The following is a 20,920-nucleotide window of genomic DNA, read 5'->3' as shown; positions in this document are numbered from 1 at the left end:
CGAGAGCTAGGAGACTATCGATAATACTAACGAAGAGGGGATTAAGGAGATAAGCCGAGGGGATAATAATGTCGACCCTGCTTCGGTTTTAGTTTCTATTAAGGCTATCCGATTTACTAGCTAACAAATCGGTCGAGTAGGACCTCCTCGATCTAAGGAACTTTACTCTATCCCTAATAATATAGACCTTTCTATAGTTACCCGTTCCTTTACCGTCGTTCCCGCTATCTATATTTAAGTTACTATCGGAAGCTATAGTTAGCAGTTGCCGGCAATGCTTAATAATGGTTTAGAGTCACTTATTATAAGTAAGCGCTAGGCTAAACAGCTCCGACTGCTAATAAATAGAGATATTTCCCTTAGTATATAGGGAGTAAATAGGGAGGTTGCGCTAGTAGGTACCTGCTATAATATTATAGTAGACGCTTTCGGTATATGCTTTTCCTTTACCTTCTAGATTGCCGCTAACCCGAACACGCTAATTATTCTAGGTCGTCTATAGTCTCGTATAACCTAGGGTATCTAGCGCAACTACGACGATAGCTCCTAGGAAGGAACTATCGCTAACTAGAAGGGCAACCGAGTCGTATTTACTAGTTATATCGGAAACACTAGCTGCAAATCCTACGAGGATATCCTTACTGCTTCTAAACGCTCTTCGGGAAACGCTATAGCGCGGTTATAAGACCGGCAATCTGCGCTATAAGTTAATATAGCTTAAATAGGTTATATCTAGAGGTGCGCCGCTCCGTACGATAAGGCTAGTTCCTAGGCTCTATACTAAGGAGACGAATGCTCGAAGCGATAGCGAGCATAATAGTATAACGACTATCTAGTACACGAATCTCGGTAATAATGCTATCGTAGGCATCGCCGCCGGAAGCGGATCTACCCGAGCCCGAATCCGAACTAACTAATTAGAGCGCCGAGCTAATACTACCCCGGGGGTGTTATTAGGAATCTAACGTTTTCGCCGGAATTATAAATTAGGATTACTAGCTGTATACCTACCGACTTAAGGAGACTTCTAATAAAGTTTACGCGCTGTTCTGTTACGCTAATCTCCGGGCCTAACGTTAAAGAGAGAGGGCTCGGGTATTACGAGCGGTTAGTATATATACCCTATATAAGAGGGTAGCTAATAAGATTAAGCCCGTAAAGGGCAGCGTATATATAACCGATAGGTCTAATCCTAGCGGGAATCCTAACTAGCGACAAAAGTGCCTTAACCGCGAAGCGATATTAATACCTAGGGATAGTCTATACGACTAGAGATATATTACTAAAAAGTTCTCCGCTATTCCTAGGGGATCGAGGCTAACGCCGGAGAGACTAGCGAACATTAAACCTAGTATCGAGCTTTCGGATCTTGAACTAGATTTGCTATACGAGCTTCTATATAACCGCGAAGCCGTATTAGTATATAACTTTACGTACCTAGGCAGGATCAACCCGGAGGTTGCCCCTCTATAGAGGATCCGAACGATCGAGTATAAGCCTTAGGCTTACCTAGGGTTTAAGCTAAACCTAAGCCTAAGAGGTATAGTTAAGGACATAATACGGCAGCGTATAAAGGCTAGCACCTTAGAGCCTTCCTATGCCTCGTATCGCAATCTATACTTCCTAGTTTAGAAGAAGATAGCTCCTAGGGAACTAAAGAAGTATCGGCTAATTAACGCTACCTAGAAGTTTAACGCAGTTACGATTAGAGATGCTAATCTTCCTCCGGAGACTAATAGGTTCTTAGAAGCCTTTGCTAACTGTATAGTAGCCTCGCTAGTTAATGTATTCTCGGGCTACGACTAGATACCTCTCTACCCTAATAGCCGGGACCTTACTAGTTTCGAAACGCCTCTTAGACTATACCGACAAACTACCCTTCCCTAAGGGGCAACTAACTCCGTAGCCTAGTTCGTTCGCATTATAAACTAAGTCCTCGCGGCCTATATCTCCTATATAGCGATACCTTTCCTCGACGACATCGGCATTAAGGGCCCTAAAACTAGGTACGACAATAAAGAAGTAGAGCCTAGTATCCGTAGGTTCTTTCTCGAATATATTTAGAACCTCGATAGTATCCTCTGCGACCTAGAGCGAGCTAACCTAACGGTATATAGGGAGAAGCTTTAGCTCCTATATAAGCGTATAAACATTGTCGGGTTTGTTACTAATAAGAACGGCCGCTATCCTAACAATATACGGGTCCTAAAGATTGTATCCTAGCTAGACCCCGCCTATTAGAAAGATGTCCGGATCTAGCTTAGAGTAGTCTCTTACTTCTATATCTAGGTCGAGAACTTTACGTTAGTATACAAGCCTCTATACGCCTTGCTTAAGAAGGATATAGAGTTTAAATAGACCTCCGTTTACTAAGCCGCTAAGGACAAGGTTACTAAGGCGCTTGTTAGCGCGCCTACGCTTACCTCTATTAACTACTCGGAAGGCGTAGGTCTGCTAATTGTTGCTATCGACTCGAGCGGGGAAGGCTACGGCGAGATACTAATATAGTATAATCGTAAGGAGCCCTCCTTACGTTACCCTATCCGGTACGAGTCCGGTCTATAGAAACTAATCGAGGCCCGATACGATGCTAGTAAGCGAGAGTGCCTTAGTATCTACAAGGCTCTTAAGAAGTTCCGACCTTAGCTCTTTAGAGTGTTCTTTCGCCTAGAAGTCGACGCTTAGACGCTAGTCTATTAACTTAACCGTGCAGCCTCCGACCTGCCTAACTCTACGATAGCTCGGTAGGTTGCCTAGATCTATTTGTTTAATTTCGACGTCTTCTATATTCCTAGTAAGAAGTATACTAGACCGGATAGCCTTTCTAGGAGGCCTGCTATAGAAGAGGATATCGCCGAGATAATAGAAGAAGAGGATATCGACGCGGTTATTAACCGTACCTTCTTTACTACCTTCTATATTAACGCTATGCCGGTAATTACTAGGCCTACTACCGACGACTAACCTAGTAACTAGCCTAACGAAGACCCTACTACTAACGGCGAGGACTAGGACGATACTAAGGCAGGCGAACTAGGTAGGGATAATATCCTTAATAGGGTCTACTCCGACGACTCCTATAATATCGCCTACTTCCTTACTTATACGAAGAGAGCTCCTAGTCTATCGAAGAGTTAATACCGTCGTATTATTCGCTATTCTCGGAGGTTCCTTATTAAGGATCGCATCCTTTAGCGATAGGCTATAGTTAATGCACTACTCTAGCGTATTATTAACGATCTAGCAGCCCGATAAGAAATCCTTCGTTCCGTTTACGATAAGCTCGGCTACCGGGCGGCGGAGGGCACCTTCGATATCCTTTGTCGTTGCTACTAGTAGGACGGCGTATAGGCTAATGTCTCCTACTACTATAAGAGCTATCCTAAGTGCAACTTTAGGAACAGCTACCGACGTCTAGGAGAGCTACGTATCCCTACTGCCTAGTTAGTTAGGGAGCGGTAGTATAGCGATAGGGTCTATCTTAGCCGCAATAATAGCCTATATATTATTCGAGAGGGTCTTTCTCGATAGCCGGAGGCCTATTATTTCTATAAGGGTTGCGGTGCTATTAATGCCCGTAATATAGCTACCTTCCTATTTAAGGATCTGTTTTGCCGCTAGGGAACACCTTACGAGGTTATCTTAGACAACGCTACGAACAATATAGCTAAGGAGGTTTAAGCGCTACTTGTTTCGTACGGGGCGAAGAACGTTCGTATCTCCCCGTACTATCCCTAGTCGAATGCTATTATTAAGCGCGGCTATCGGTCGTTAATTGACGCCCTATCTAAGATAACTAATAGTAGCGACAGATTAGTTCCTATTTCTACCCGCGTCCTAGCCTTTCTCTAGGCGGACCGAACTACTATTATCGATACGACCGGACTTATACTAGCGGAACTTATAATTAGGAGGGACGCCGTTCTTCCTATTGAATTGTCCTATCGTACGTACGGCGTTTACGATTAGGGGTCTATTCGTACTAGGGTAGACCTTCTTACCCTACGGGCTAAGGCTCTTAAGGATATAACTACGACTTCTTAAGAGGGTCTTGCTCGGTAACGTCGGCTTCGGGAAGAGGCTAAGCAGTATTTTAATAACTATAATGCTGTTAATTAGGAGCCTCTAAAGGTTAGCGATATAGTCCTTCTATACCGGTCCGAACTAGAGTATAGTTACTCCTATAAGCTAGCCTTTAAGTAGAAGGGTCCTTATAGAGTAAAGGAGGTCCTTTACTCGGGTTCCGTATACCTTCTTTAGGAGCTAGATAGTGCTACCTTAAAGCACTCTCACCCTCGGGCTAATCTAAAGAAGATCGTTAAGTTACGCGAACCTACCCGCCCTCCGCCGACCGAGGAGGAAGTTAGTACCTCTATAGACCCTCTACCGTCCTTAGATACCTATCGGGAGGAGGATCCTACCGCTATTATAGATCCTGTTCTGCCTAAGAACTATACCTATCCCTAGATTCGTCTTAGTAAGCTATTAGGAATAACTTAAGAATAAAGGGAGGGTTATGTGCGGATTAACTATATATAGAGCGTTTCCGATATTAATTCCGATTCTAATAGTGAACTAGACTTCTAGCTATCTAACTCTAACTCCGAGGAGGAACTCGACTAGTCTAGCGACGAAGACCGCCTAGAATTATAGGTATTAAACGACCCCGACCCCGAGACTAAATAATTGCTTACTCTTCCTTGCCTCTATCTGCCTCTACTACGTTACTTCCTTACTCTTATTAATCGTTCTCCGCGCTGTTAATACAGTGCCGCCCTATACCTTTAATCCTTACCTACTATCCGTTCCTACTAATGTTTATACTCTCGTTTATTGCTTTTAGTTTATCTTGTTATTGTCCTTTGCTTTGCCTTTGCTTTCGATTAATATTGCTATAACTTTATTCCTTTGCTCTTATTTCCTTAGATAGAACTATACGAGGCGTGTTTTCCTAATAATACCCCGGGGGTAGCATTAGGAAAATAGCCGAACCTAACCCTCTACCCTTCTAGGACCACTTCCCTTTACGTTCCTAGACTCTAGTAACTACCCTTAAGTAGCAACGATAATAAGGTACTCTACTAGAGGATGTTCCTGCTATAATTAGCACTAGTTACGTAGAACACTAAGAAAGAGAGGATCCCTCTCCCTTCCTAGCTCTTAAATAGACGTAGCAACCTAGGCCTATAGCCTCTAAGGATAGGGACCTTAGGCCGCTAAGCTTAGTGTCTAGAAGAAAGAAGAACGCACGGGCTACGTTTATATGCCTACCGCTATAAAAGGTAATACTGTATCTATAACGATAGTGCTATAGGCTAATATAAGCTACGCTAGGCCTAGGCGATTTACTCCTAGTTGCCGAGCATCTCTAGAGAAAAGCTAATACTACCCCGGGGATGTTATTAGTCCCGCTAGCCTTACTACTATAGATTACTACTAGGTGCTCGAACTAACTAGTTACATTTCGAGTACGCGAGAATCTACGAAAGCTAGAGGTTAACAAAGGCGCGTAGTCGCTACTAGCAATTAGCTAGATCGATTGTTAAACTTTAGCCTACCCTACTAATAAAGGGGTCTCGTATATAGCTTTACTTTTTAGGGTCTATATATAGTCGTTATCCGTTTGCTTTACCGGAATATACGGACTACGCTACCTTTGTACCCTATTTAAGGCGAGCTTTCTAAGCTCTTTCTTCTACCTAAATACTAACTAACTTACTACCGCCTACGCCCTCCCCCTTCTTCTATCTAAACCCTTTAATTATTATTAACAAGCTACGGACGTTTTTGCAAACTCGTTACTAACTCCTTTCCGCTCTAGTTAACTAAGATGTCTTCCGGCGCCCTAAATCCGCTAGGTGCTAGTAGTAGTAGCAACCTACTAGCCCTAAACCTAGGCGTACTAGTCCCGATCGAAGCCCTATCCGATAGCGCCTTAGCTGCTACAACTAGCCTCGAGCACTACTTCTAGATCGTTACCGCCCTTAAAGACCCTTAAGAGAAGATCTAGAACGCTCGCACCCTACTACGCGTTATTAATAGGAACATTAAGAAGGCTACTATCTTAGTTGCGTATAGTATAAACAACTTACGTTAGTCTATCGGTAAGTATATCTTTAAGCGCGAGGTTCTTAACGATATAGACATCGAACAAGCCTTTCCTATCGTCTATAGCCTCGAGACGGCCGGTACCTAGATTCGTTTGCGCTTTAAGACCCTCGACTAGGCCTTCGAATATTAGGGAGGACTAAGTAGTCTTCCTAAGAGCCTTATTGACTTCGCCTACGGTAGATAAGAGCGTACTAAGTAGGTCTCTTCGTTCGTTAATAAGTACAAGGTCCGTCGTTAAGGCGCCGAGTATCTTTCCCGTACTATAATCTATCGTATATCTACCGCTAGTAAGAAGGTAGGTAAGTAGTTACTTAACTTGTCCTTTACGCTTAACGACTTTACGACAGCCTACTAGAAGAAGCACTACGATGCGATTATCTAGGTCGATCTTAACGTATAGACAACTAAGGATCTACTAAAAGAGAAGGGCTATCGCATTAATAGTATAGGCTTTATTGTTAAAGGTTAAGAGGCTCCTATCGTTAATATTCTTAAACGTAAGGCTCTTCGCCTAGAAACCGAGGCCGATACGGCTACTAGTCTTACGCTCGCTATAGAAATATAGGCTAAAGATCGTCGCTCGATCCGTAACCGTAAGGTCCCTTAAGAAGTTTAAGACGAGCGCGCTAAGGCCGAAGTAGCGCGTAAGAAGGTATTGTATACTCGCTAGGCCCTCCGCAAGGCTACTAAGAAGTATAGCACTCCTTCTAGTACCGACTATAGTACTAACTATAGTACTAACTATAGTAACTCGGATGTTAATATACTAGATATACTACTAGAAGATGTCTCCTCCGAAGGCTCCTTTAGCGAGCGTAGAGATAGAGGCCTCTCGCCGATCCTATTAACTAAGAATATCTATAGTTCTTATAAGGGCGACTCTATCGCATATCTTATTACCGAGATCGATATAGTTCCTAAAGCCGATATAGGCAAAGCTCCTACCGCCCTATCTATCTATTAATAGCTCGACGACCTTAGTAAGCTAGGTAAAGAGCGGTTCACTATATATGCTAACTATATTAAGAAGGCTGCTAAGGTCTATAGTCTCTATGCTAGTACTAAGACGAGTGTCCTTATTAGCCGCCTATTAAAGATTAGACGTGATATCGCTAATTAAGATGCCTTCGCTGCCCTTAAGGCTAATTAGGCCTATACTAACTAGCTTCCTAGACGCCCTATTACCGCCCCGACATCTCTAGGACTCTACGCGTTGAACCCTACTAGTACTATTACTCGCGCCCTTACGCCGACGGATCGCTAGAGCAAGTTCGTTACCGGTATCCTTAGCTAAGGTACTTCCTTCGACCGCTTTCGCTAGACTAGCAATGCTATCTTCCCTTAAGTCTTTAGCTAGTTATAAGAGCCTCGTAGAGCATATCTTCCTTTCCTTATCGACCTAATATAGGAGGAGTTTAAAATATACCTTTAGTATATGCGTGCGATGCCTAAGTCTAAGTAGGAAGGCCGCAATGCCCTTTAAACTTATAGTGTAAGCAACTAAATCGTCCGCTAGTACCGTACCCTATAGCTCTTAGCTATCGCCCTTCGACCTAATTACGTATACGAGCTTATCTCCGTCCCTAAGCCTGCTAAGTTCTTTAAGGTTAGCGGTACTTATAAAAACTGTCCTTCTAAGGAGTCTACTTATCTCGGACAAGATATAGTTAAGCTCGCAGCTAGCGAGGGTACTAGTTACCTACGTATTAAGGTCTGCCTTATATCTAAGGATAAGACTAGCTGCTCTACTATTGTCGAAGGTATATATTAGCCTAAGGTCTTTACGAACTAGGTTAAGAAGCTTAAGGCTCGTAGCCTAGTCCTACTAAGCAAGATCGGCAAGCTTACTAATAAGCACCTTACCGGAGACGACCTCGACTACATGTTCGATAGTTAGCCTAATAGTAAGGGGCGTAAAGCGGAGTAGATCCTTAACCCTCTAAAGGAATGCGAGGTCTCTATTTAGATACTATACCTTCCGTATAGTAATCTAAAGACTAAGAGCAACCGTATATTAATTAACCTAGGCTACTCTCGCGTTATTAACGGCACTAAGGTTAAGGGCTACGAGAACTTAATAGTCTCTTAGGTTGCTAAAGCGTACCGCAATCTAACCGCCCTCCTAGCCTCTAACTCCTTCGTACTATTCGCTTTCCCTACGGCTATCTTAGTCGAAGGCCTCGGCTGCATCTCCGACGCCCTAGTTAGTAGGATTCCTTAGTTAAGTTACGTTGTTTAGAACGAAGTTAAATAGATCCTCTAGCTTAATAACGAAGGACTTAAGGAGTATCTATATAATTAGGAGAAAGCTACGACGGAAAAGGCTACTAACCTCCTCGTTAATTAAGCTTTCTACGAGGGACAGTACTTCGGTACTAATAGCTTTAACGTATACGGAGGAGATTTCGAGAGCCGACTAGCAGATAAGGTTATTGCTAGTAAGGATTACGGCGCGTTAAAGCAATAGTAGGTCTATATAGTATTGCTTAGGAAGTCGTTTTTGTATAATTATAGTATCTAGGATTAATACTACCCCGGGGGTATTATTGCGGAGTTGTAAAAATGGCCTTAGCTAAGACCGCTAAGGATGCATATATGTTTGTTTTAAGCGCGCAATGTGAAGCGTGTCTAGTTAGACACGAAGAAAGGGAGGGATATTAGCTAGTAACCGGCCCTACACCTATAGGCTAGTTTTAAGCCTATATAAGAGGCCTCCTTCTATAGAGTAGACAGATCATTAACCTCGTATAGTACATTGTTTATATTACACTTCCATAATGCCTATATTGCAGGGCTCTAGTTATTAGCCTAAGCGACAGTCTCGTTATCCTATCTTACTAAACATAGCTACCTATATTACTATAGGTTATGTTACCCTCGGTAGCCTATACTATTGCTACAAGTAGTAGTAGTAGTATTGGTTTCCGTCCTTTAATGCGGAGGTTCTTTGTACTAAGTATAACTATATCGCCTTGCTTAAAGGTTATCGGTATATAGTGTTTATTATAATAGGCCTTCTAATAGGCCTAGGCCTTTGCTAGTTTGTTAGCTATCTTAGCGTAAATCTCTCGCATCTTTTGAACCCTTTTAATAGCCGCTAGTGTTTTAGGGGTTAGTACTTAATACGCTTCCCTTTCCTTATACTCGGCCTCGAGCGGTAGGGGATCTTATAGCATAGCAGCGTTCTAGCCTATTATAGCGAAATAGGGTAACACCTTAGTAGATAAGTAGATACTATTGTTATATACGAATTCGGCTAGTTATAGGAGGTTAACGGTTAACCTAGTCGTTAGGGTTCTTATTAATATAGCTGCGTAGGTACTGCTATAGCGTAGCATTCTACCTTTCGGTCTAACTATCTGTTTGCGGATAGAATGCTATAGATAGGCGATGCTTAAGTCTTAGCTATAGGCAAATCTTACTCTAATAGTAGGATATAAATGTCGAGCCTCGATCGGAGACTATCCCCTTAGGGGTCCCCTAATAGCTATAGAAGATGTTGTTCTATAGCGACTTAGCTAGGTTAATAGCCGTCTAATCCTTTCGGGCAGGAATATAACGAGCGCCCTTAGTAAACCGGTCTACGATAACTAGGAGAGCATTATATACATCCTTACTGCCCCTACGCTTAGTAGGCGGGAGGCCTGTAATAAAATCTATTATAAGCTCTGCAAATGGCTTATAAGGGATTAGTAAGAAGGACAACTCGCTAAAAGGCTAATGCTTTAGTGCCTTAATACGTTAATATACGGCATACGTATTTACGTAGTCCTTTATGTCCCGCTTACTATTTAGCTAGTAGTATATGCGCGATAGTAACTCGTACGACCTCTCTATACTATAGTAACCGGCAAGCTTACTATTATAGTGTCGCTTAAGAAGTTCTTATCGGATCGAATGTTTAGCGGGAATATAGTATCTGCCCTTAAACTTTAAATAACCTTTGTTATCGATCGACTAATTGTTACTCTTACTAGATCGAGTCTTTCGTCTACTTATAAGCCTATCGATACGTTTAGTAGCAAAGGCGTCTCTCTACTAAGCACGTAATAGCTTGTCTATAAACGGTTAACTATCCCTATTTGTAAGGTTATTTAATAGTACCCTCGCTATTAAACGAGGTACGCATTATATATATCTAATAGTACTAGTAGCCGGATTAACTGTATTAGTGCTTTAATCGCTATTACTATATATAGCGATATCGACTAGGGAGTTATTATAACTTCTCCTATCTGTGTCCTTAGCCCTTGCCTTAATATGCACTATTAATATAGCAAGAGCATTAACATGCTTTAAGCCGTTGCGGAGTCCGGTAAGCCGCTTATCCTACGCTTGCTTATTAACAATACGGGCTATAGCAATCTTATGCTATAGGGTTAGAAACAATAAATTAATAGATTGCTAAGTCCCGCTGTCGTAATTAGGTCGCCTCGATAGGCTATTAGTAGGGTTGTTTACGCCTAGCCGATATAATATATTAAAATTAAACCTAGCGAGGTAGACGGCCTATCTAGCCTATCGACCTATAACCCTAGTAACCTTCGTAGTTCTACGGAGGTTGTTATAGTCTATATAGACCTGTATTGTATGTTAAGCCCTATCGAGGTAGTGCCTCTAATGCTTAAAGGCCTCGATAATAGCTAGGAGCTCTTGCTCGTAGGTCTCGTAGCGACGTTTAGCATTAATTATCTTCCTTGAGAAGAAGGCAATCGGGTGCTAGTAGGTATTATTAGCCTGCTGTGATATAATAGCTAATACAGCGAACTGTAAAGCGTTAGTCTTAATTCGGATCTGTTTGCTTAGTACGAAATAGTATAATAAGGGGACTTTAGTAAAGCGTTGCTTTAGACCGTTAAAAGCGGCTTATGCTCTATTAGTCTATTTGAATTCTCTAGTAGGGTTGGCCGTAGTTTTGGTAAGCTTAGTTAGTAGTATTATATGCCTCGAATAACCCTTAATAAACCGACGGTAGAAGTTAGCAAAACCTAGGAATAATTAAAGCTCCTTAATAGACGTAGGAACAGGCTATTTAGTAATAGTCTTAATCCGATTAGGATCAGCCTTAATACTATTAGTTAATACGATAAAGCTAAGGAAGGCTACCTCCTTAGCGGCGAAGGTGTATTTAAAAGGCTTGCAATATAGTCTATAGGCTCGTAAGCGATCGAGTACCTTACGGACTGTAGCCTAGTACTCCGCGATGTTAGGGGAGTGTATATAAACTAGGATGTTATCTAGGTAAACTATACAAAGGTAGTCTAGTAGGCCGGATAAGGCCCGATTAATATAGGACTAGAATGTAGTAGGGGCATTAGCTAGCCTAAATAGTATAACTAAGTACTCGAAATAGCTATAGCGAGTGCGGAAGGCTGTCTTCTATTCATCGCCCTTGCGAATACGGATACGGTAGTAGGCGTCCTTAATGTCTAATATAGTATAGTAGCAGGTACTAGAAAGGCGGTCGAGGGTCTTATTAATAAGCGGGAGTAGATAGCGGTCTTTAATAGTAACAGCGTTAAGCCTACGATAATTAACATATAGGCGTAGGCTACTATCCTTCTTTAGTACGAATAGGATAGGTGCACTAGTAAGGCTGTTGCTATATTGTGTCCGGCTATTAGCTAGGTTTTCCTCTAGATACTTACGCAATATAGCAAGCTCTCGTTTACTAAGGTTATAGAGGGGGCTAAAAGGAACCTCCTTGCCCTCTATAATATTAATCTTATAGTCCGTCTCTTTAAACATAGGCAATATCGATGCTAAGTAGTGTTTAAATATATTAATATAGGTCTCTCGAACAGGTTCTAGTATACGCTTAAGTTGTTTAGGATCTATGCTATTAGGGGGCACTAGTTTATCGTTATTACTACCGAGCAGGTCGGCCGTCGGATTAGCTAGGGTTAGGTTGCTAATAAATAGGACCCTAATATTATTAGGGCACTCGCTAATATTAATGTGTTTAATGTCCTCTTTCCTAGCGATTCTAAATCGCTATTATTAACTGCCTAAGTCTATAACTATAGTATAGTACTTAAGAATAGGGTTGCTAATAACAATATTAGATAGGAGGCTGTCTATATCTACTACGTAGGCAGTGAAGTTTAGTAGGCGCTTATTACCGAGGTCGTCTCTTAGGGCTATATAGATATAGTAGGCTCCGTAGGTTAAGTGCCGAGCGTTATTAAACTAAGCAAGGGTTAGTAGGTTAGTCCTAGGCAGTTGTTAAAGGTCTAATTGCTTAGCTAGGCGATAGCTAATAAGGGCACTAACTGAATTTCCTAGATCTAGTGTAACCTTAGTCTTATAGTTAGTTCTATACGTGTCCGATACGAGATAGGTACGTATAATAGCTAGTACAATGTCGATAGTCTTACGCCGTATAAGGCTAATAGTTAGTGCGGCGCTTATTCTTTTTTCGACTAATTAGAAGATTAGCTTATAGGGGTAGCGTTAGCTACTAAGAGGTGCTTTCGGTACTCGGCGGTAGTACGGTCGACTCGGGCCTAATCCCTAGGTTTGTCGCATTAGCCTAGTAGATAGCTAGTACTATCGCAATTGAAGCACTTTAATCTAGTTAGGAGGTTGCTATAGCTGCTATTAGTCGAGCGGTTAGCGTTATAGGGATACGAGCCCCTTCTACGGCCCCTATTACGGCCTCCTCTATATAGCCGTCGGCTACGACCTCTTCCGCGGTCGTTACTGTTCCTATTGTTAGTATTGTTGTCTTAGTAGGAACCTTAGTTTCCTCCGCGGCTACGGTTGCTACGGTTGCTAGTAGGTCGGGTCCTTAATTCTAGTCGTTGCTAGAGCTAGACAGCTCGTTTAGCAGTTTCGACTTTAACTATAAATTGAATACGTATAAGATTGGCCTGTTTAAATATACGGCGGCGGTCCAATTTAAGGACCAATTCCTCTCTCCATTTAGGGCGTATTTCGGAGATCTAGATAGAATTAGTTTTAGTCGGAAGGTCGTCTTCGAGGGTCTTTAAATAGGCCTTAAATAAGCGAGCCGATTAATTAGTCTTTTGTTTAGCTCGAAGGTACTAGTCCTAAGCGTGTTGTTGCCTTAGTATAGGGTTTCTAAGGGTGTCTAGCATAATAGTTTTGTAGGTCTGCTACTAAACAGCAGTCTAGTTATTAAGGGAGTCGAAATAGTTATCCTAGGTGCGTTTTAGGTCGCCGTTAATGTACTATATAGCATAGACGACTAGTAAATAGTCATTTAGTAGAGCCCTTAGTGCGTTTCGTTAGTTAAGCTTATAGTTACGAATGTAGTCGTTATATTGTTTCCGACTAGAGCTATTAAATACGGTACAGTCCTTAAGTTTAGCGTCCTTCTTTTAGACTAAAATAGATAGAGAGGAAGGCCCTACTATTAGTTTAGTATTAGTTGCTAGGGCTTCTTACAGGCGACGAATTTCGAGGAGATTATCCTTTAGCTATTGTTCTTAGCGCAAGGCAGTAAGCCTATTTTAAGTAGCTCCTTAAAGTCTCGCTACTAGTTAGGGACTAAAGGCTAGTTAGCTATATCGACGGTTGATAATATTATTAAGAATGTCGTCGATAGACAATTCTAGGTCGTTACCTAGAATTACAGGTTCTTCTTTAATAGGCCTAATAGTAGGCTCTCTAGTAGTAGGCTCTTTAGTAGGAGGCACTTTAGCAGGTGCTTTAGCAGGTACTATACTACTAGCGTTGTCGTTGCTAGCGCTACTAGCGGCAGCACGGTTATTGTTGCTTCGTAATAAACCGGCTATTGTAATAAGGGGTAATACTAATAATGTATTATAGGCCCCTATAGTACGGATATAGCGGAATTAGCGAGTATCGGTCTAGTGCAATTAACTTAGTATAATAGGCCGTATAGAAGGCCTTGCTTAATAATTAGTACGGTTGTTTCGATAGAATAGTACGTATAGGTCCCGTTCTTCGGGCGCAATATAGTTAGATTAGTTATTATAGCTATACCGCTAAAAGCTTGAAATAAGGACTATCTAGCTGCTACCCTTAAAGGGTAGATCGAATACTATATAAGAAGGGTATATTAGCAGGTAGATAGGGTAGTAGTAGGTACGAGTAGTATTCGATAAGGAGCTAGGAGGAGAGGGAGGAAGGTAGGCAAGTTAGCCTATTGCTAAGCGCTAAGCCCTGCCTAAGGCATTAAGACCCTAGCTTTACTCGAGCCCGGTTATATACTAATCACGTATAACCTCTTTAGTCCTAATACGAGTATACTACGTAATAGAAGGTAACGGTCCTTCGTAATAGTACGAAGAGTCCCTACCTTACCTTCCTTATCTTCTTCTAGTAGATTCTCGTTAATAAGCTAATCTAAGCATATCCTAGTAGAGTTAATATCGCTATTAAAGCCTTTCGGGTCGAAGAAACGGTCTATATAGCAATCTACCTATTAAGTAGTTATTCTACTGCCTTTAATCTCTTAATCGTACTAGATATAGTAATATAGTTAGTAATACTACTTCTAGAAGTAAGCCTAGGATATATTAGGGATATAGTTATTAATCTATAGTCACTAATATCGTAACTAGTTTAGAAGTCCGCTATTAGCGCGCTTCTAAGCGAGTAGATACTACTTAAAAATAAGGCTTTAAAGGCAATATAGAAGCTCGTTAAACCGCTCGTAATCGCCTTATAGCCGACTAAATAGGTAAAGTATATTATTCTTCGTAGAAGCCTTATTAGTATTATTATACTACTTTCTATCTACCTTTAGCGAATGTATAAGGGTACTAGAGAGTAAGAAGTTGCCCTTACTAGTACTAATATCGCTCTTAAAATCCGAGTAGTAGTCCTTAACTAGCGACGTAATAGTAATAGTCTATAATAGGTATTATTAGTATAGGTAGGTATAAACCTATAGAAATATATCTCGAATAGCCTATTATTTAGATACTAGGCTGTTAGGAATAGACTACTATAACTACTAGCCGCTAGGCTTACTATAACGACCCTAAGAAGCTATATAGCTAAGTACTCGTATATAGATAATACTATACTTGCTTTCTAGAAGTGCGTATACTATAGGCCTCTATTTAAGGTTGTTATCGCTTATAAGGACGCTAAATAGCTTCTAATCTAGTTAATTTACTTCGTATATATTGTCTAGTAGTATTAATTTGCCGTACTTTACTAGTAACTAAATACCTTCTTCTACCGCCTATATAAAGCCTACTCTAATACTATCCCTAGCCCTAATACTAGTAACTAAACTATTAGAAGTATAGGTTATACTCCTTTATAGTCCTTATAGTAGCCTATAGTTAAAGGTCCGTATTACCTCTCTCTTCTAGAGCTATAAAACGCTTACTACGGTTATAATAAGGCAATTGTTTAGCGGCGTTATATATAGTACTAATATCGAGATAAGAGATACTAAGATTGTTACTATATTGCCTTTAATACCTATAAGGCGTCGAATGTTCTTCTAGCTTATAGCGAGTAATGTATTTGCTTCTTAACCTTATATTTAATATATTAGTATACCTTCTAGCTATTAAGATAGTCGAGCGTATATATATATTTAGTTATAGACTTATAGTAGTATAGCGACGAATACTAACTCTTCTAGTAGCCTTATTGTTATAGTATTTAACCTTAGTAACAAAGCCTATTCTATACTCCTTCTTAAGCGGCCTAGATATACGCCTGTCCTTAATACCTACTGCTTCCTTATTTAGCTTATTGAGGCGCTACTTTTCTATATAATAGAAGTAGGACTTCTTATAGTATATAGTAGCCCGATACCGGCGATACGGGAAATAGCTAGCATTAGATACTCTAGACGAGGGCGCGGTCATGGTTGTCTAGTGAGCGGAACCAAGATACCATGTCGGAAGCATAGCCGATGAATGTCGTGGTGTAGTAGCGGTCGCGGAAGTCCTGGGGTATTTGTTGGTGGATTTGGAATTGTGTCGGAGGAGTGTAGTTTGCATCGATGAGAATGCAGGGTGTCGAGCTGGGTGCTGGTGTGGAAGTTGGTGGAAGGGTCGAGGTGGTGGTAGCATTGGAGTTGGGTATGCCGAACGTGTGATGGTACGCCTCGTCGTAGAGTTCTCGTGGAAGTGACTGGAGCAGCGGAGGCAAAGACATGTCTGCCTTGGTGGATACCGTATTTGAGTCGTGAAGCGGGATTGGAGGCCTGGTTGATGCTGCAGATCGGATAAGCTAGTGCTTGCGAAAGAATACAGGAGCAAAGTCTAGCCGGTAGAAAGGGCATGCTTGTGGAGATGAAGTTCATCGAGCAGCATGTGATAGCCTCACATGCGTTCGGTGATGAGATGAAATTCTCGCAGACATGCTTCAGACATTACGCGCGTGCCAGATCTTTTATACTCATTTGCGGAACATCTGCGCAAAGGGAACCTACTCAGATAGATCAGTGCCGAAGTCCATAGGCACAATGAACCGGGACCAGGCACAAACCATGCATCACCAGTTCAAGACGCATACGCCTCGACCCGCCTGCTCTTCTAGCTGCCTTCTCAGACCTGTGGGCTGCATCACCATTGCAGAATAGGCCACCGTATCTCGGACTTCGGGCGCGCTGACGGACATTACGAAACATGACAGATGCGAAGCATGCAGTCGCCTACAAAACACCCCGCGTTCAGACATATGTGCCAACTCGGCTTTGCAAAATGCCGCTGCTATCGGCTTTGTGTCCAGGGCGCCCGATGAACCTCGACGTGATCGAGATGCCTGGATCAGCGGCTTTCTCATGTCTGCGAACACTTCCGAGAGATGGCTTTATCAGAACGATCTCATCGGAATATGCAGTACTTACAGTACCTCTGCTGCGCTACGCCAGCGGTTGGAGCCGCATTTCTCCACCTTGCTGCATGCTGTTGACAGAATCTCGACCTTGAGCCTTCGCAGCTCTCAGCTTATTCTTCCAGAACACCAAGACTTCCACGTGCTGCAATTGCATGGCAAATTTCACTCGCCTCATTGCTTCGAGTTGCTGATGAGGTCATTTTAAGCTCGAGACCCTTGTGAGTACAGCCATCGCGTCGCGTCGCGTCGTGTCTGGTATCATCGATCGTCGCGATACACCATGGCGTCGTCCTCAACCCCATCCACTTCTGATTCCACTACGCGACGCCCTTCGTGGCAGCACAAGTATGTGCACGAAATGTCGCCCGAGGAGCGTCTGGCGTCATTGAAAGAATGGGCGGAGGAGAAGAAGATGGTGACGCCTGGAGAGGGTGGCACATTGGCGACAGGCATAGGTGGTAGCAATGCTCTTGCTACAAATCGCTACCCCGATAAGCGTACGTACGCCGATAGATAAGAAGGTTCGTTAAGGCGCCGCTAATATAGACGAGGATACCTATCTATAGCGCTCTAGAATACTATACGCCGACGTCGAGCACTCGGAGAAGAAGCAAAATCCGGTGAGGCGTTGGGTGGAGAAGCGGAAGGCGAAGAAAGATGCCAAGCGGAATGCGAGCGTGCCACCTTATGAGCCGTGAAGTGAGACACAATCGACAGAGCAAATCGGCATACGGAACGGAGGATGGCATGGTCGCGGTCGCCTCGGGCATGGGTTTAGAAGGGTTCGGTATTACTGAACCGCGCACTCCGGCATGCGATCAGTATTTGATGTCTTCAGCACGGGAGTTTGAGGCACCGGGGTGCAGGAGCTGCGGTGAGTTCTTACTCGGGGGATGGGTCCGTGCCGAGAGGAGCACTGTGAGGAGCTCGAGGGGTTGGCTGTCGCTATGGTGATGTGCGCGCCCAACGAGCATCTTATGCTCATCAGCTGGAGCGAAGTCATGTGGGATTGACCTAGGCAGCAGAGCCGCGTCGTATTCTAGTGGGAGCATGGAAAGGGCTCACAGCTCAGGTGACGCTGGTATCAATGCCCATACCCTCTCTCCATCCAGCCTTCTCCTTGAGCACTTTCTTCCTGTCCTCCCTCCATCTTTTGTCCCAGGCCTCCACCTTCCCACCGAGGACTTCAGTGCCAGCGTTCGTAAGCATGACGACGCCTCTAGAAACCACAAAGTCCTTGATGACCAGCTTGCTCCCAATAGCCAAGTCGATGCCGATTCCCTTGACATTCTCGAGCTCAAAAGCGTAGACCTTCGTTCCCTTGCAATCCTGCAATAGCAATTTATGCGGTCCACTTTGGGTGTTTGCGCCAGTAGTCGTCTGGTTCTCTTGATTCTCATCTTCAGTTTCCGCCACAACTCTGATGACCTCGTGACCCCTCTTCGTCTCCCCTCTCTCCTCCATCTCAATGGCCTCGACCTGGCTCCATCTGCTGCGTCCAATGTCCTCGACGTCCAGTACTTGGACAGGAACGGGGCCAGGGACTCTTTGCTCCTGGACTTCAGGGCTTGTTATGCCAGCTGAGAATGTGGAGTGCGGAGTCGACTGCACCGTGCTGCAGATATCGGTTTGAAGAAGGCGGTATTCGGCTGTCTTCTGATTTGCCATCAGAGGAGTTGTGAGGCGGAGGGTCGGGACGAAGTTCTGGAGCCATTGCTGTGTTGGTGGGATGTGCTTGGAGGCGAGGTGAGCTTGTATTGCCTGAAAAAGCTGATTGACGTCGCCCGAGGCGGTTGAGGGAGGCATTGTGATCACATCGTGGTAGTTTATGTGAAGCAAGAGAACGGGCCGAATATTGCGGTATTGATACGGATGGCTATCCATCAAATTCGCGAGTCAATCTTGATGAGTGATTCGTCAATATCAGGCCTAAAGCATGCCTAATCTAAACCTCTGCCTACAACAACACAATAGCCACTCAATCGCACGCATCTGTTCGATCAGATGCCAGCATGTCCACAATCGCATCCCCTCGGCCGTCAATAAGCATATCCTCCCGCCGAACGTCCATAGATACACTCGCATCCACAGCCTCCAAACCAGCTCCGGAAAGAGGCAGCCTGCGACGAAACCGAGCAGCATTACGAGACTACTACAACCTCGCGAAAGACACGCCAGACTCAGAGACTCTCCCTCCAACTCCCACACTTGATGCTGAGCACGTGTCCGAGCTAGACAAGCCGGGCTTCAAAGTAGACGACTATGTCCAACACCTGCTAGCCAACGAAGGCCTGGAAGGCGTATTAAGAGTAGAAGCCGGCCTCCTAAGCGACATCAGGAACCTCGATGGCGAGAAGAAAGCTTTGGTATACGACAATTACTCCAAGCTGATCGCGGCGACGGACACGATCCGGCATATGCGGGAGAAGATGGATCCGATGACGCCTACCACACATACATTAGCTCCTGCTATCGGGCATATTGCCGATACTGCAAAAGCCTTGACTGAAGACCTCCGAAAGGCACATGGTGGTGAGGCTGCTGCTTTGAAAAGCAAAGAAGCACAGAGGCGAAAGCAGCAGGAGAGTGTAAGGTGGCTCCTAAATGCACCGGAGAGGCTGGAGAAGATGGTTCGGAGCGGCGATGATGAGGCTGCGAAGAAAGAATGGGAGAAGGTCAAGACTGTGCTGGATATGCTTGATGGTGCTAAAGGTGTGAGTGTGGTGCGGGAAAAGTGCATGCATGCGTTAGGTCCAGATGCCGGATGAGGAATTATGTCATGAGTCTTCATCACGAACCAACTCGGATTCAACCTCACGCCAATGACTCTACAAGGGACGGAAAACGTGACGAGCCTGATGGGCTTCACCGAACCAATACCAGACTGCTTACGTGATGGGAACGGCTTCCAACTCTTCGCAGATTTGTGTCGATCGACGACGAAAGCATCATGGACGTCGAGATCGAAAATCGTGTAATCCCGTGGATATGCGAAGCAGGTATCGAGTTTCACTCTCACAAGGTCTCTGGCAGATTTCTCAATTGGTGACTCCACACTTTGGAATCACACTGGCCCTGCTGTGTAGGCCGTCGACCATACCAAATGCTTTCGCTGAACTTCACCCCAAATGCAGCTTGAAGCAGATTTCAATGCGTTCATCAACAACACCTTCTGCTGCCGAAGTGCTGTTCTCTGGATGGGCATAACGGTCCCTGCTCCCATCCTAGTCAAGCTAGCAGTACAGCTGCGCAACCAATGTCTCGTTCGTCCGTGGATGAGTGGACTTCCCGGCTTCTAAATCCGCCCATATACATCTCATGGTCCTGATCACGCGTCACAGCTCGTACGGGCCTCTACAAAAAGTATGCGCAGGCATATTCCTCAAACGCGATGGACTTTTCGTCGACCCACTAGCACAGATGCTGACATGTACCAGCATCAGCAAGATGCTAAAGACCGACAACAAATCTTCCAAGTCCTAGGGTGACCATGTGTAACTTCTACTGCACCCATCGATCGGCCTTGCAACGATAACATCACCAATAGTTCAATCCGTCCCATTTGAACAGCTATTCATTTCTTTTCGCATGAGAAATACTCTACAATCAACCAGAAGCACGGACTTTCTGCTGCGACCCGTCCAAGCAAAAGATCTACATCCACGGTTGCAACTATCATGCTCACGTGTCTCACCTATCAGAATGTTGTTTCATCTCCATACGAATCTATCACTCTCGGGATCTTACAGGTCAAAATATGAATCCCTAAATATCCTCTATCACAGCCTCTCGTTCTCCTACGCCATTCAGACCATTGAGCTGACAAACATGAAAGTTCAAGCTAAGCCTAGCGAAATGCACCGCAGCCAACCACTTCAGCCACATCTAGGCACGTGTGATGAGGACGACGTGCTCATGCTCGGCGCGGCTGGTATCTCGAATAAGGAGAACAGCGTAGAGACATGCTGAATCAAGGATTTCGATGCACATGCAGCGACAAAGCGCTCTTCAA

At 43.8% G+C, this 20,920-nt stretch overlaps 4 protein-coding genes across 4 annotated transcripts; 2 read left to right on the top strand and 2 right to left on the bottom strand.

Annotated features, from left to right (window-relative positions):
- Positions 1-274: 274 nt before the first annotated feature.
- MYCFIDRAFT_179536 (uncharacterized protein) lies at positions 275-17,921 on the top strand (the record flags this gene model as incomplete). The annotated part of the gene is made up of 16 exons (XM_007933600.1): positions 275-294; positions 8,721-8,728; positions 15,947-16,043; positions 16,075-16,159; positions 16,184-16,254; positions 16,290-16,329; positions 16,362-16,404; positions 16,439-16,449; positions 16,493-16,624; positions 16,652-16,718; positions 16,746-17,103; positions 17,132-17,241; positions 17,279-17,363; positions 17,534-17,602; positions 17,628-17,782; positions 17,818-17,921. 16 exons carry the CDS (start codon positions 275-277, stop codon positions 17,919-17,921), a joined length of 1,455 nt encoding a protein of 484 aa, XP_007931791.1.
- Positions 17,922-17,976: 55 nt separating this feature from the next.
- On the bottom strand, positions 17,977-18,714 carry MYCFIDRAFT_33406 (uncharacterized protein; the record flags this gene model as incomplete). The annotated part of the gene is made up of 1 exon (XM_007933034.1): positions 17,977-18,714. The coding sequence occupies one exon, from the start codon at positions 18,712-18,714 to the stop codon at positions 17,977-17,979; it is 738 nt and encodes a 245-aa protein (XP_007931225.1).
- A 206-nt stretch (positions 18,715-18,920) lies between these two features.
- MYCFIDRAFT_63880 (uncharacterized protein) lies at positions 18,921-19,676 on the top strand (the record flags this gene model as incomplete). Its single annotated transcript, XM_007933150.1, has 1 exon — positions 18,921-19,676. One exon carries the CDS (start codon positions 18,921-18,923, stop codon positions 19,674-19,676), a length of 756 nt encoding a protein of 251 aa, XP_007931341.1.
- Positions 19,677-19,923: 247 nt separating this feature from the next.
- On the bottom strand, positions 19,924-20,898 carry MYCFIDRAFT_179533 (uncharacterized protein; the record flags this gene model as incomplete). Its single annotated transcript, XM_007933599.1, has 13 exons — positions 19,924-19,945; positions 19,979-20,042; positions 20,078-20,124; positions 20,152-20,232; positions 20,267-20,319; positions 20,343-20,358; positions 20,398-20,412; positions 20,450-20,478; positions 20,513-20,602; positions 20,642-20,650; positions 20,692-20,727; positions 20,770-20,793; positions 20,818-20,898. 13 exons carry the CDS (start codon positions 20,896-20,898, stop codon positions 19,924-19,926), a joined length of 567 nt encoding a protein of 188 aa, XP_007931790.1.
- Positions 20,899-20,920: the final 22 nt, after the last annotated feature.

Source organism: Pseudocercospora fijiensis (assembly GCF_000340215.1).
Source record: "Pseudocercospora fijiensis CIRAD86 unplaced genomic scaffold MYCFIscaffold_10, whole genome shotgun sequence".
NCBI classification, from domain to species: domain Eukaryota; kingdom Fungi; phylum Ascomycota; class Dothideomycetes; order Mycosphaerellales; family Mycosphaerellaceae; genus Pseudocercospora; species Pseudocercospora fijiensis.
This window is presented reverse-complemented; position numbering and strand designations above follow the sequence as displayed.